This window comes from Suncus etruscus, chromosome 12 (genome assembly GCF_024139225.1).
Source record: "Suncus etruscus isolate mSunEtr1 chromosome 12, mSunEtr1.pri.cur, whole genome shotgun sequence".
Lineage (NCBI taxonomy): Eukaryota > Metazoa > Chordata > Mammalia > Eulipotyphla > Soricidae > Suncus > Suncus etruscus.
In genome coordinates, this window is record NC_064859.1 from 103719107 (window position 1) to 103733161 (window position 14055).

The window sequence follows — 14055 nt, forward strand, 5'->3', positions numbered from 1 at the left end:
CTGGGGTCCGAGAGGACAGGCCTTCCTCTCCTGAAGTCAGCAGGGCAGGGACCAGTTGGGCCACCTGGTGCGAGAGGGACATCGGGCCCCAGCCTGACATCCAGAGATCGCGGATGTCAAGGCTGAGGGGGCGCAGGCCTCCCTGGGGGCCCACCCTGTGCCCCCTCCCCGTGGACATCGCCCGCTGCAGTTACTCATTTGCCAGCAGGGCTGCAGCGCGCAGTTACTGATTAAGACAAGGCCAGATCAAACATTAGCTAGGAGATGGGCACTGGGGCACTGTCTGCACTGCGCCCCTCAACACGGGCCACCGCCCCGCCTGGGCCCAGCCTCAGTATCCTCCGACCCCTTCACTCCTCACAGCACAGACCCCACATTTCTGAGTCAGGCTGTGGCAAGCACTCCTGGAGAACTTTCTGGAGGCGCTGTTCCGGGTCTGTGGGTCACCTTTCCAGGTGAGAGGGCTCTAGCAGGCCCTCATCTCCTCCCCAAGGCCGTCCTGCCCCAGAGACCTAGTGAAGGACCCGACTAAAGAGCCTGACTGAGGCCCCCCAGCCCCTCAGCCATGTAGCCCCGGGTCGGGGCGAGGGCAGGGCGGGGCAGTGCCTGTCTGGGTCTGCTTGACAAGAAGCCAGACTGCCCGCTGAGCACTGAACATCCGTCACGGAGCACTTGGCACTAAGCACCACTAAGCACTGGGGCCTGAATACTGAGCACAGGACATGGAGCATTTGATACTGATTACCAAGCCCCAGGCAACACATGCCGAGAGCACTGGGTACTAAATACTCAGTACTGACAACCAAACACTGAGCACTTGACAGTGAGCAGTGAGCACTGGATACGGGATGGGAAGGGAAGGCAGGTGTGGCCAACACAGGCAGGGGCCTCAGCTCCCAGGGCCGGGTCTGCACCCCTGCACTGGAGCACCCCAGTCTCTGCTCTGGGGTCTCAGGACAGGTTGGGGCCTTGCTCGGGACGGGGCATCAGGCTATGCCCCCCAAAAGGTGCTCGGGCCAGACCTGGCATCCTGGACTTGCTGGGGGACCCCACCCACACCCCCGATACCTTGTACTCCCCAAACCCCTGACCCTCAACCCCCAACAGCCCAGCACTCCCTGTACTTTGCACCCCCCACCCTGGCCCTGGTTCAGCTGCAGCAACGGTGGCAACGGCTGTGGAGCAAACAGGAAGGGGAGCAGCCCAGGCCTTCGGAAGGGGGCCCCCTCTGAAGCCTCGAGCCTCGGTGCCCCTCTGCTCCTTCTCCAGGGCTGTGCCCGTGCCTTCCTCGTGACCTTGAGGTCCCACGGGCTCAAACCCACACCATGGCCTCGGGGCCTTGCTCCAGGCAGGTGTCCTGGCGCCTTGGGGCTCACTTCCAGCAGCAGCCCTGATCTGTGACTCTGGTGCCGGGCCACTCCCCACCAAGAGGGGTTCGAGGATGTCCAGGATGAGCACGTGGCCGGGGGGGGGGGGGGGGGCTCAGTGGACAGAGTTGGAACCCAAACCTCAAGAGACAAGGCGGGTCTGTGGGCTGGGCCCAGCTGCTGTTGGGGTTATGACAGCAGCACCTGGTCCCCTCGGCTGGCTCCTCCTGCTTCAGCCAGGCCCAGCCCAAGGGTTGGGCCCTCCTCAGGGTGCAGACAAGTGTGTGCCCTGTAGGGTCTGTCACCCAAACCCTGCAGTGGGTCATGGGTGCAGAATTGTCACCTCAGATGTCCTCTGAGACAGCACGTAGGCCCTGTGGTGGTCCTGGGGGCCCCAGGCAGAACCTGACAGCTTGTCAGAGGAAAGCACCTGATGAAGTGCAGGGATATGGACATGTGGGGGTACAGGGTTGTGTGTGTGTGAGGAGTGCAGGTGTGTGGTACAGACATGCGACGTTCAAACGTGGGTACCTGCATATGGGGTACAGGGACTGTGTGCAGGGCTGGGAGAGGGTAAGTCTGCCCAGCCCCGTGGGGTACAGCGGTGAGTTTTCCCATCAGGCCCTGCCCGCTGCGTCTGCCCAGGTGGCCCATCTAGTTACTGCCAGCCTGGTAGCCCCCAGCACCCCGAGACCCAGCCAGGCTCTGCGGGGTGCCCTAGACTGGGGACCCAAGAGTGAGGGGGGACCCTGGCCCAGGGCTGGTCTAAGCAAGTCAAGGTTTGGGAAGGGCAGGTCTGGGGGCACCCTGAGATCTGAGAGCCAGAACAATCTCAGGGGTCATGAACGTGGGGCCAGCAGGGTCCCCTGGCTTCCTGCAGGGTGAACCCTGGAAGTTCTCAGGCAAGAGGGCGGCTGTGGGACTCTGTGGGAGCAGGCCTGGAAGGGCCCTTCCATCCCCTTGTAGCCTGTGCTGGGCATCTCCAGCTGCACCCCAGCTGGGGGTTTCTGCTACTCCAGAAACTGTTGGTGGTTCGTTCTTTTGGGGCCTCCCAGGAAAGAAAAACTGTCCCTGTGACCCCTCTGCCAAGGGCAGGGACATGGGGGAGGGGCTTTGTGGGGCCTCACCTGTGGGGCATCCTGGGGTTCCTACAGGGGTGCAGCATCCTAGCAGGATGCCCTGCAGGATGTGAGTGTGGGAAAACAAGCCAGGGCACTACCAGGTCAGCCGCATCAGGCAGAGGGGTGCCAGGAGCTCAGGACTGGGGACCCATCTGTGGGAGCTGACTGACTGGGGTCAGCGGACAGAAGGTCAAGGCCTGGCCCGGGCAATGCCACTTCTGGGTGTTGGAGGCTATGTGCCCACCTTTCCCCAGTCAAGCCCAGACTCGCCCTCATGGGCCTGCGGCCACCCACACCTGTTCAAATCGGGGGGACCAGAGAGGAGAGGAACACCGTAGGGTGCAGGCCTGGACTGGGCCTTCCAGAGTGTCCCCCACTCCACCCCATCAGCCCTGGCAGATGGCAGAAGCGGAACTGCCCTGGGTGGTCCTGTGGCCATGAGAGCAGCACTTCCACTTTCACCCTCAACTCTGCTCTGCAGGCAGAGGGGGGAGCCCTGCAGTGGGGCCGGGACTGGAACCTCGAGACTGGGCCCTCCGCAGAAATCCTCCTCCTTGTAGGGTCTGGCCTAGCCTTTCAGAGTGAAGGCAGGTGGGGCTGCAGAGGCTGGAGGGTGCCAGGTCCTGCTGGGCGCCCCATTTGCAACTGGCACTCCCACTTCCCCCCTGGGGCCCTGCAGGGCTGTGTGTGACCCCCACCCCCAGCTTCCTTGGGCTTGCAGTCAGGCCCCAAGCAAGGAGTGAAGAGGAAGGCTGCCTGGCCTGCAGCAGGCATGCCTTGAAGACCACAGCCTTGGGTTCCTCGTGTCTGGCCCAGCTGCAGGCACTAAGGGAAGAGTAATTGGCACATCTGAGCCGAGTGAGTTCCTGCGGACGCTGCGCTAGGCTGCAGGCTGCCTTCCTGTCCTTCCTTCCTTCCTTCCTCCAAGGCCCAGGTGGACAGGCTCAGCCGGCTCTTAACACTTAGCCCAAAGGCTCCGACAGCCGTCCTCCCCGCTCTGGTGAGGCAGGGACCCAGTGGGCCCGCCGCAGAGCAGAGTCCATCTAGCTGGCCTCTGCACGACCCTCCTCTTGTCTCCAGCGTCCTGCGAATGGGCTTTCAGCTGCCACCCAGTGGCCATGTGACCCGTTGTGACTCACTGGGGAAACGCAACCCTACACGCTGCTTCCCAGCCAAGCAGCAGGAACATAGCCCGCGGCCCTGCACAGGGTGTTGGGGGAAGCTCCTGCGCTGATTCAGAAGAAAGGCGCCTCCCGCTCGGAGTCTTTCCCCCCACTTTATTTCCTGGGATACACACACCACGTACATTCAGGCGGCCCGGCCGCGGTGGCGGGCTCGTTTGTGGTACATTCAAAGCCTCCTTCCGGCGAGGCAGGCGAGTCCACACACGTGGGGCTCCAGGTGTTCCTTGTGAAGCCCCCAATGCTCGGGCAAAACACATTCCGGCTCCTGCCCGGGGAAATGGGGCGTGCGTGTTTTCTGAAAAATCCACAAGTTGCCTTGGGGTATAACATACATTTAGATCAGCACGGAGATGGCCCGCCCTTTCTCTTTCTTTCTCCGCATAAAAAAGTGGTAAAATAACAACACCGGAACGACAACAACCTGTGCGGTGAAAGCCACCTGCATTCAAGTTCTCCAAGGTCGAGCAGACAGAAACACTGGGTGGCGGGCGGGTGGAGGGTTAAGGCAAGTGGCTTGGGCCTGAGGCCTGGCCGAGGCACCGAGTCTGTCTCTTATTGCTCCATGTTCTCTATCGATTAGGTCACAGTGGACGGCGGGGCTAACAAACATTCCGTGGAAACGCGAAGGCGGAAGGTGGGCATGGTTGAGACGTCCAGTCTCCCGAAGCCCCTGCAGGAACCCCACCCCAAATCCATCTCTCAATAAGGACACAAACAAGAAAGTCACCGAAATAAATAGGACATACCGTGTCTTAAATTAAGATTCTTCCTCATTTACAATAAAAAAAACCCGCCAGGTGAGATCTGGAAAGGCAACTGACCCCGAGGAGGAGGTGTGCCCGGCCTGCCCTGAGCATCCTCCAAGGCCTGGGGTGGTGGCGTGGGTGCGCTCGGGCCTCGGGGAGAGGGACAGAACCCACTCCCGCGTCGGCCGGCGCTTGGCACGAAGGCAATAAATAAGTGAGAGTTTCTCCGAGTGGGCAAGGCAGGCAGGCAGGCAGGGAGCGGAGCCGCTCCGTCAGTCGTCGGACACCGAGAGGCGGCTGAAGATGGGCAGGCGGCGCGCCGGGTCCGGGCCGGGCGAGTCGGAACCGCTGAGGCTGCTGCTGCCGGGACTCAGGGAGCCGCTCCGGGGGCGGCTGTGGCGGTCCGACCGCGAGTCCGGGGGGCTGGGGGGCGCGGCCAGGGCCCGGAGGTCTCGGCGCTCGGGCCCGGGGGCGAAGACGGCGCCGGGCGGCTCGGGCGAGCGGCAGGACGGGGCGCACGGAGGCGAGCGGGAAGGGAAGCCCGCGAAGCTCAGGCTGTGCTGCAGGCGCGGCCGGGCGGGGGGCGCGGGCCGGCGCTCGTCGGCGTTGTGCACGAAGTGGCAGCGCGGCCCGTAGGGGCAGAAGCCGCTCGAGTGGAAGGTGCGGCACAGCTCGGTCTTGTACTTGGGGTGGCGCGCCAGGCTGCGCAGCTCGTGGCCGCCGTGCGCGAACTGGCACTTGTCGCCGTACTTGCAGGCGCCGCTCTCGGCGAAGGGCCGGCACAGCTCCGTCTTGTAGCGCGCCGAGGGGCCCCGGGGCAGGGGCAGGGGCTGGGGCTGGGGCTGCAGCGGCTGGAGATGGAGCTGCAGCTGGGGCCGGAGCTCGGCTAGGCTGCCGCTGCCGTCGCCGTCGCTGCGCGCGCGGTCCCGGCCCCGCACCTCGGGCTCGAGTCGTCGGGCCAAGGGCGCACCCACCGCCTTGGCGTCCGGCGCGCCCGTGCCCAGGCTCAGGCTGGCCAGCGACTTCTCCGTCTGCAGGAGGGAAGGAAGGAAGAAGGAAGGAGAGAGGGTGAGCGGGGAGAAAGAGGAGGCGGCACGCACGCACGCACGCACCCGACCCGACCCGACCCGACCCAGGCCCGGCCCGGCCCGGCCCCGCGCCACTCACCCGGCGCCGCAAGAAGTCCAGGTCGTAGAAGGCGGACAGCAGCGCGGCGGACATGGCTCCGGCCGGCCGCACAGGCAGGCAGGCAGGCGGACAGACGGACGGACGGACGGACGGACGGACGGAGAGACGCCCCTCCGCCCGCCGCCCCGCGCGCACCGACCGTCGGGCCGCCCGCGCGCCGGCAGCTGCCCCTCGAGTGGGCCGGGCGGGCCCGCCAGCCGCGCGCGCCTCGGCCTATGAGCGGGCCGGCCCGCCCGGCGTCTCCCGGCAACGCGCCCGGCCCGACGTCAGCGCCGCCCGCCCGCCCGCCCGGCCCGGACTCCCGTTGGCCGCGCCGATGCCGATGCCGAGGGCGGGGCGCGGCGCGGGGCGGGGCGGGGGCTGGGGCGCGGGAAACCCCCGCGCGCGCTCGCGGGCCGCCCGGGCCGCAGCCGCCGGGACCTGCTGGGCCACCCGGGGAGGGCGCGCGCGGGCGGGCGGACGGCCGGTCGGTCGGTCGGTCGGAGCAAAGCCGGCCCGGGCTCCCCGCTTGCCCGCCCGCCCGCCAGGCGCCCCGAGGGCCGGAGCCTCCCGGGGAACTGGGGGCTGCCGGGCGGGTCGACCCGGCTGGGGGCGGCCTGCACGTGGCCCCGAGCGCGGGGTCCCCGCCCAGCGTCGCAGTCAACAGCGCGCGCGAGCCCGCGGGGATGGGCAGGGCCGGGCCGGGCCGAGCCGAGCCGAGCCGAGCCGAGCCAAGCGCATCACAAGACCTTGAGCCGCGGCCAGAGGCGCTGGCCCGGAGGCCGCTTCCCGCCAACCGCGGCCTGCACCCGCGACCTCTAGCCCAGGCACCGGGGCACTTGAGCGGCTCCCGCACTGAGCCAACGTGAAGCCCCCCCGGCCTCGCCCCAGAGGGCCCGGTGACCGCCCCGTTTGCAAAAGGGAACGAACGCGACACGGAGGGTTAGGGGCAGCGGGCCGGGGTCAAGGCTGGATGGTGCGTCGGATTGGGGCTCACTTTGGAGTCCCTCCCGGCAGCCAGGCAGCGACCCCCCCAGCCCGCTGACCCTCCCATGCAGGTCCGAAGCTGAGCTCCAGGGCCTGAGACTGGCCTTAAGAGCCTTTCCCAGTGTCCACGTCTGGAAGGGGGGACGCCAGACTTCCCCCGCTGTGGCCGGACCAAGTGACTCTCGAGACACACGTGTGCTGCTGCAGTTTATTGGCAGGACAGAGCCAGAGCTGGGTCTCACCTGCTGACCCCTCGACGATTGGCACCCTCCCCAGGGGACCCCCTCAGTCCTGGTGCTAGCTACCCCTCTGAGCTGTCTGGGCCGTCGTGGACCACAAGTCACAGGGGGAATCTGGGCACTTGAACCGTCTTCACCTGCCTCCCAGGGGGAGCCAAGTGTCCACAGACCAGAGGGTGGGCGGGACACGGTGGTCCCAGCAAGGCCTGTCCACCCTCAGTCCTGGGGCCACACCCAGGCCCCAGTAGGGCCTTGCCTGCTGCTACAGCAGCACCTGCTGGGTGTCTGAGGGAAGGGCCCCAGGACTCCCAGGGTGGCAGCAGCACCCATTCCTCATCCGACCAGGATAGCACCCTTCTCGCCTTTGGGCCACACCCAGTGGTATTTAGGGGTTACCCTGGCTCTGCACTCAGAATCAATCCTGGCAGTGCTCAGGGGGCCTTTAAGATGCCGGGGATGGAACCTAGGTCAGTCAGATGCGAGGCCAGTGCCCTCCACGCAGTGCTCTGACTGGCCTAGGGCAGCATCTTCGGAGGAGGAGGGTCCAGAGCTGCCCAGCAGCTCCACTCGGACCCCATTCACCTTCAACTGAGTCCGGTTGCTCAGAAATGAGGACATAGTGGTATGGTGGGAACAAGGGTCTCACTGTCCCCTGTAACAGCTGCAGCCTCTTCCTCCAGGAAGGCAGAACAGAGTGGGGCCGCCCAGAGACTTGCCTTCTTTCTCAGGCTTCTGCTTCTGATGGGAAGCTGGGGCCCAAGGCCCAGGGCGTGCTGGGCACCTTCCCCTGTGGAGGGCCCAGCAGCTGCAGACAGGCCTGGGCACTCTCCTCCTGCACGCGCAGCTGAATCCACTGGGCTGTGTGCAGGAAGGCGGCAGCGGGCGGGAGTGCGCATAGCTGCTGGGACACACGGCTGAGCTGCTCGGTGGCCATCCTGTGCAGGTGGCTGAGCTGCGTGGTGTCACGGGGGATGCCGGGCTGTGCCAGGAGCTGAGAGACGGGCCCGCAGAGGTGCCGCACAAAACGCAGTGGCTCGGCCCACAGGCTCACGGCATCCTTGTCGAACAGGCCATCCCCCTCCTCCTGTGGCCAAGGTGGGGGAGTGTGTCAGACAGGCAACCCACCCTGGCAACCCCAAGTCCTGGGACACCCCACCGGCCAGCGCCCCAGCCTAGTCACCTGCGTGCCCTCCAGCAGGTGTGATATGTCAGGGCTGTCCTCCAGCAGCCAGCCCAGCACCACAGGCAGGCCGGGGTCCAGCTGGTCCCACTGTCGCAGCAGGTGGCAGAGCACAGTTACAGCCAGGGGCAGGGCCACAGCGGCGTCCACAGGGCAGAAGGCAAAGTCTAGAAAGGCAGGAGGGCAGGGTCAACTGTACTGGTACTGTGGGGGTGGCCTGGACAGCCCCCATCCTGGCGTTGCCCGCCCAGCGCAATGTGGGGAGCAGTCAGGAAAGTGGGACCGCCCTCCCCCACACCCTGCTCCTGTCTTGGCTCTGATCCTTGAGTCCCCATAGCCACGGACACCCCTCATATCGGCCCCCGGAACCCACCCCATCTCTCTCCTCTTCACAGAGTCCTTCTAACTTCAGACACTCTCCCTCCCCCTCGCCAGCCCCAGAGCAGCCCTGCGGTGCCCAGTCTCCTTACGGTAGGCCCCCGATGCAGCCCAATTGTGGGAGCAGATCATGGGCGCAGAGGCCAATGCTGCCCAAACGGTCTGCCTGCCCCACCCATCATCTATATCCTGCAGAGACCCGCCTCCTCGGCCCACGGGCCAGCTGGGGCGGGCATGGGGGCACCTGTCGCCTGGTGGGTGTTCTCCTGCGACAGGGCAGCCATCACTGTCTCGGAGGCCATGTCCCGCACGGCCTGGTCCTCGCTCTGCAGCAGTGTGAGGACGCCCCTCCAGAGGGCCAGGATGTGTGGAAGCCCTGCAAGGGACACAGGTGTGAGGGGGGTTCATGGTGTACGTAAGACTGGAGGCTGGATGTTCCCCTCAAGGCTCTGCCTGCCTGTCTGCCCAGTTCCCTCCCTACAGAGCCTGGAGGGCAGAACAAGCAGGGGGTGGGGTGGGGTAGGGTTTGAAGACATGTCCTCCCCAATGGAGGGACCAACATGATGGGCCTGAAAGGAAGGAAAAGGGGATGGGGCAGCAGGCGGCCTCCTCACCCCTGCTCCTCCCTCACATCTACACCCCTCCTCACCTAGTCCTTTCCTAGCTCCCGCCCTCTTCTTCTCCCTGCCAGGCTCCACAATGGCCTCTGCCCATCCTGGAAGTGAGGCCATGCCTGGTAGTGTGTGCAGGGGAGGCTGTGGAGGTGGCCCAGGGTTGAAAGAGCTGAGTGAGGGTAGAGGCGCTGGAAAAGGAGGCTCCCTCACTCACCTAGCACGGGCTGGGGGCTGGCGAGCACTGTGGCTGCAGTGCTAGAGAGGGCTGTGGCAGCGGACAGCTGGGCCTCTGGGGGCTGGTGCTCCGCACAAGCCGCTGTGACCAGCTCGGCCCAGCGTTCTAGCTCCGTGGCCCCCAGCTCCTGTACCTGGAAGCAAGGATGGAGGCTGTAAATCAGGGGCTTCCAAAATGGTCTGCCACACTCCCCTGCAGGGAGGCAAGTGGGCCCCAGGGAGGGGGGAGCACAGGGGAGAGCCCATAGGCATCTGTTGATCTGGCCCTCTGAGTGTGACTGGGTCCCAGACCAGCCAAGAGGCTCAGCACGGCAGAAGATCCAGCAGGGAGGCCCAGAGCAAACTTGGAGTTGGTGGTCCTGACCCGCCAGCTCAACAGTCAGGCTGGGCTGAGCTCCAGAAGACACTATGTGCCCCTCTGGCCCACCCAAAGCCCAGGAGCCCATGGCGCCACCACATGGCCACACCCAGAAGCAATCGCTCCCTGGGACTAGCATCTGCCCGGCAGGAAGGGTCTGCTGACCTGTGGGTGCTCTGGGAACGCTTGCACCCCACAGATGTACACGCAGGAACACTGGCTTGTCTCTAGGGAGCAGAATGTGTGAGTGTGAGAATGTGAACGCGTGTCTGAGCATGTGTGAAGACAGGAGAATGTGTGGACGTGTGTGTGAGCAGAGATGAACGTAAGCATGTGTCTGCTTGTCTGGGTGTGAGCAGGTGTGAGTGTATGGGGCTCGCACGACAATCAGCGCCTCTTCAGAGGGTCCCCCAGCCCGAGCTGCCACGATGGGCTCTGGAGCAAGTGGTACAGCTCCCGCAGCAGAGCCGAATCCAAGTGTCCTCAGGGAATCATCGGGCCCCTCACAACTCTGCCTTCCCCGGAGAATGGACCTCACTCTGGCCAGCAGTGAAGCTGCTGGCCAGTCCCCAGGATACATGTCCTGCCGAATGGCCAGGGGCAGCTGACCCAGCCTCACCTTGCTGGTTCGCAGGTGGCCGGCAATCACCTTGGAGGCGAGTCTCAGCGCGACGCTCGGTGTCTCCGGCCTGGGAAGCAGACAGCTCATGAGAGGCGGCTGGCGGTGGTGGGAGCCAGGGCTTAGCCTAGCCACCTTCACTGCAGATGTGGAGACCCAGAGGACAGGCAGGTGGTCCCAGTGCCTTGCAAGGGCCGTACCTATCACGGGAAGCGAGGTCGAGGGTCCAGCTCAGGAACGCCTTCGGGCTCAGCCGGGCACGAGCATCTACCTGGGGAAGCCACTCAGCAGGGTCCACGTGGTCGAGGATCCGCAGCATCTGCCATAGGACGCAGAAGGGAGAAAACTCAGCCTGGAAGCTCTCGGGAGATGCAGCTCATCCTGGCCTGGCCTGCCCCAGGGCTTTTGCCTTACCTTGCAGAGACACCCAGCATGGCTCTCCGTCACAGCCAGCCCCAGGACGGTGGTCCCCAGGTCAGAGGGCAGGGCTGGCCTGCCCGGAGCCGACAGCCTTTCCCACAGAGCATCCAGTGCCAGCAGGCGCAGCTCCGGGAGAGATGTGCCCAGGAGGGTGGAGAGAGGGATTGGGAAGTCCTGGCCCCACGCTGCAGCCAGGGCCAGCCGGGTGAGGCTCCCCAGGTACTGCGGCAGGCCCGGGGCTGAGGAGCCTGGGTGTAAGCTGGTCCTCAGCTCCGAGGCCACAAGGATCCTTCTGACGTTGGCCCAGAAGCCAGGAGGCTGCAGTGCTGAAAGCAGAAGTAAAGGGGCTGCTGGAAGGGCTGCACTGTGTGGATTGTGACAGAGTCACCCCAAGTCCCAACCAGGCGTGTGAAACACAACCAGAGTGTGACAGACACTCGGGCGTGAGATGCTTCACACCAAGTATGTGGCACCAAGTTACCCCAGCCAAACTAGGGCCGTACCCCAACAGTGGTTTCTCGGCCTCGGGAGCCCTCGTGAGGCAAGAGGCACAGGGATGGTTGGGTTGCACAGGTGGATGAAGGCCACCAGGGTCCCAGGTCCCCAGGTGTCTCTGCCAGCTCCCAATCAGAAAAAGCACCACATAAGAGACCCTAGTCTGCCTTCCCTGTCCTATATGTAACCCCCAAAAATTTTCCCTCAAACTAGCCACAAACCAGAAAGGGGGACCCTATATGGAGGATATTGGGGACAAACCAAGACCCAGGTCCAGGTTTGCTTCACTTGGAAATACAAAACAGAATCTCAGGTAAGGACCTGGACCAATAGCACAGTAGTAGGGCATTTGCCTTGCACATGGCCCACCTGGGTGGACCCACGTTCAATCCCTGGCATCCCATGTGGTCCCCCGAGCCTGCCAGGAACGATTTCTTTCTTTTTTCTTTTTTTTGGTTTTGGTTTTTGGGTCCCACCCGGCAGCACGCGGGCTACTCCTGGCTCTACGCTCAGAAATTGCCCCTGGCAGGCTCGGGGGATCATATGGGATGCCGGGATTTGAACCACTGCCCTTCTGCATGAAAGGCAAACGCCTTACCTCCCTGCTATCTCTCTGGCCCCCAGGAACGATTTCTAAGCATAGAGCCAGGAGTAACCCCTGAGCACCTCTGGGTATGGCCCAAAAACCAAAATCCCCCCCCCCCAAAAAGAACCTAAGGTGAAAATCCAAATCCAACGACAACAGAGTAGATACCTAATCTACAACAAGCTAGACACAGAGGGGACCACTTATACTAGCAGCCCAGGGGGTACAGGAGGGAGATATGAAATGCATGCCGGGAGCAGGGGTAGAGGGAGGACAACATTGGTGGTGGGAATGCCCCTGTTTCAATATCACTATGTGCCTAAAATATTACTGTGAAAGATTTGTAATCCACTTTGGTCAAAATAAAAATTATTATTTAAAAAAAGAGAAATAAAAAACTTAAAAAAATAAAAAGAACCTCAGGTGAGTATTGTGGGCAGACCAGTCACTGTAGAGAGAAGGCAGACCTGGGACAAAGGGCTCGTGGCTGATACCAGCACCATGTCAACACTCCAGTGTATGGAGGACGCAGGCCCACTGGGCCCAATCTGAACCAGTCAGTACCAGCCAGACTCAGTCAAGGACCTCCACTGTGGCAAACGCCGCCTCCTTTCAGCTTCTTCAGATGCCCCATAACCAGGCGCTGGGCCATTTCCTGAGGCAGGGGTCCTCAAACTTTTTAAACAGGGGGTCAGTTCACTGTCCTTCAGACTGCTGGAGGGCCAGATTATAGTAAAAACAAAAATTATGAACAAATTTCTATGCACACTGCATATATCTTATTTAGAAGTGAAGAAACAAAATGGGAATAAATACAATATGTGGCCCGCGGGCCGTAGTTTGAAGACCCCTGTCTGAGGGCTAGGGGGTGGGAACAGGCCTAGCTGGAGCTGAGGGTCCCCAAATAGTCTGCATGGGGGCTCGTGGCTGGGCAGCGCACCTGGACTTTCTGCAGAGGGACATCCCGTGGACCCATCGAGGCAGCGTGTGAGCAAGAAGAGCAGGTCCAGGTACACAGCTCGGGTCACCAGACATGGGTTCTGCCTGCACAGGGAGGGAGTGGAGGTGAAATCAGATGGACATTGGATGGACATGCCCGCTCAGGCCCCAGGACAAGAGCCTGCAATGTGTGTGGAGGAGCACAGGGGGCAACTGCCTGCAACCTGGCACTGAGGAGGAAGGACAGGCACCGGGAGAGGAGGGTACGGGGAGGATGGCACTCAGGCACTCAGGCAGTACATTCAGCTGTGCACCCATCAGGTAAGATCAAGCACCAAGTCCCTTCCTCAGCACAGCTCAGCTCAGGAGCTGGCGAGGCCCATGCTGGGAAGACCGGGAAAGGGGTGACACTGAATCTGTCCCCAGCTCCTCCTGAGCAACAGCACCTGGGCACATCTCAGGCGCACGCACCTCCCAGCCAGCCAGTCTTTAGCACAGGCCTGTGCAACCACGGCGCTCAGGTCCTGCTGCCAGTGTGGGTGTGTCCTGTGTGTGGTGTCCACGAAGGCCCTGAGCAGGTGGGAGGCCTAGGGAGAGGGGAGAGAGAGCACATGGCGGGGATGTGGCTCCAGCCCTTGGCATCCCCCCCACAGGGTTCATGGCAGGCGTCCACTCGGCACAGACATGCTGGTACCCAGGACCACAGGCCAAGCTCAGCGCTGGCTCTAAAGGTTCTGTAGAGTTAAATAATTAATTATGGGGCTGGATAGTGAAGGATGGAGGCCTTTGTCCTTAGGCCCCGGCCACGTGGCTTCATCCCCCATCAACCGGCGGGTCTGGGGTCCAGGAAAGCGAGGGGTATTAAACTCACTCACAGGCAGGCATCAGGAAGCACCAACTTTATTCATGCCCTATTTACCACATGTGTGTGGTCTATATCATAACCTTTCAAGCATTCAGCCATTCTTAGCTAGCCCTGCCTCTTAACTCCTTTCAGCTATCTTCCCTTTGGGCTCCATGCTGACCAAAGACCAAAAGGGCAGAGACTCAAAAAGCCACGAAACCCCTGGGTCAAAGGCTTTATCTACCTTTTCCAAGACCCCTCCCAGGAATGGGGGGGGGGTCTTGCAGGTAAGGTCAAGTTACCTAAGGGAGAAAGGGTGGAGGATGAGGCTTCAGTAGATAAGGTATGGACCAGAGGGGATTAGGGCCTTTGGGCTGGCTCTCACAGGCTTCTGGTCTTTGGCCAGCATGGAGCCCTAAGGGAAGATGGCTGAAAGGAGTTAAGAGGCAGGGCTAGCTAATGTTGCAAGTCAGCAAACAACTCTTTTCGGATGCACTGAACCCAAAACCCTGGGCCACGTGCCACAATTTTCAAAGATGGCCGACACCCCATCTGGGGGCTCAAAGGCCATTGAAAC

At 62.8% G+C, this 14055-nt stretch overlaps 2 protein-coding genes across 2 annotated transcripts in view; both read right to left on the reverse strand.

Moving 5' to 3' along the window:
* Positions 1 to 4690: 4690 nt before the first annotated feature.
* Positions 4691 to 5639, reverse strand: ZFP36L2 (ZFP36 ring finger protein like 2). Its single transcript, XM_049784708.1, has 2 exons — positions 5586 to 5639; positions 4691 to 5449 (listed from the first exon to the last, which is right to left on the reverse strand). The coding sequence occupies exons 1-2, from the start codon at positions 5637 to 5639 to the stop codon at positions 4691 to 4693; spliced, it is 813 nt and encodes a 270-aa protein (XP_049640665.1).
* Positions 5640 to 7396: 1757 nt separating this feature from the next.
* THADA (THADA armadillo repeat containing) overlaps positions 7397 to 14055 on the reverse strand; it is a 45058-nt gene continuing 38399 nt past the window's right edge. The window contains exons 29-37 of the mRNA XM_049784292.1: positions 13106 to 13221; positions 12636 to 12739; positions 10609 to 10940; positions 10395 to 10513; positions 10195 to 10264; positions 9198 to 9345; positions 8614 to 8745; positions 7992 to 8158; positions 7397 to 7895 (exon numbers count right to left, since the gene is read on the reverse strand). Of these exons, the coding sequence (XP_049640249.1) occupies positions 7536 to 7895; positions 7992 to 8158; positions 8614 to 8745; positions 9198 to 9345; positions 10195 to 10264; positions 10395 to 10513; positions 10609 to 10940; positions 12636 to 12739; positions 13106 to 13221 (1548 nt within the window). The 3' untranslated portion in view covers positions 7397 to 7535. The remainder of the gene's footprint in view (positions 7896 to 7991; positions 8159 to 8613; positions 8746 to 9197; positions 9346 to 10194; positions 10265 to 10394; positions 10514 to 10608; positions 10941 to 12635; positions 12740 to 13105; positions 13222 to 14055) is intronic.

Bases quoted from the DNA above. Each gene is read 5' to 3' on its own strand.
- ZFP36L2 (XM_049784708.1), bottom strand. From the start codon at position 5,639: ATGTCCGCCGCGCTGCTGTCCGCCTTCTACGACCTGGACTTCTTGCGG. The intron at 5,450-5,585 runs GTGAGTGGCGCG...TCCCTCCTGCAG, and splicing joins TGGACTTCTTGCGGCGCCGG to ACGGAGAAGTCGCTGGCCAG.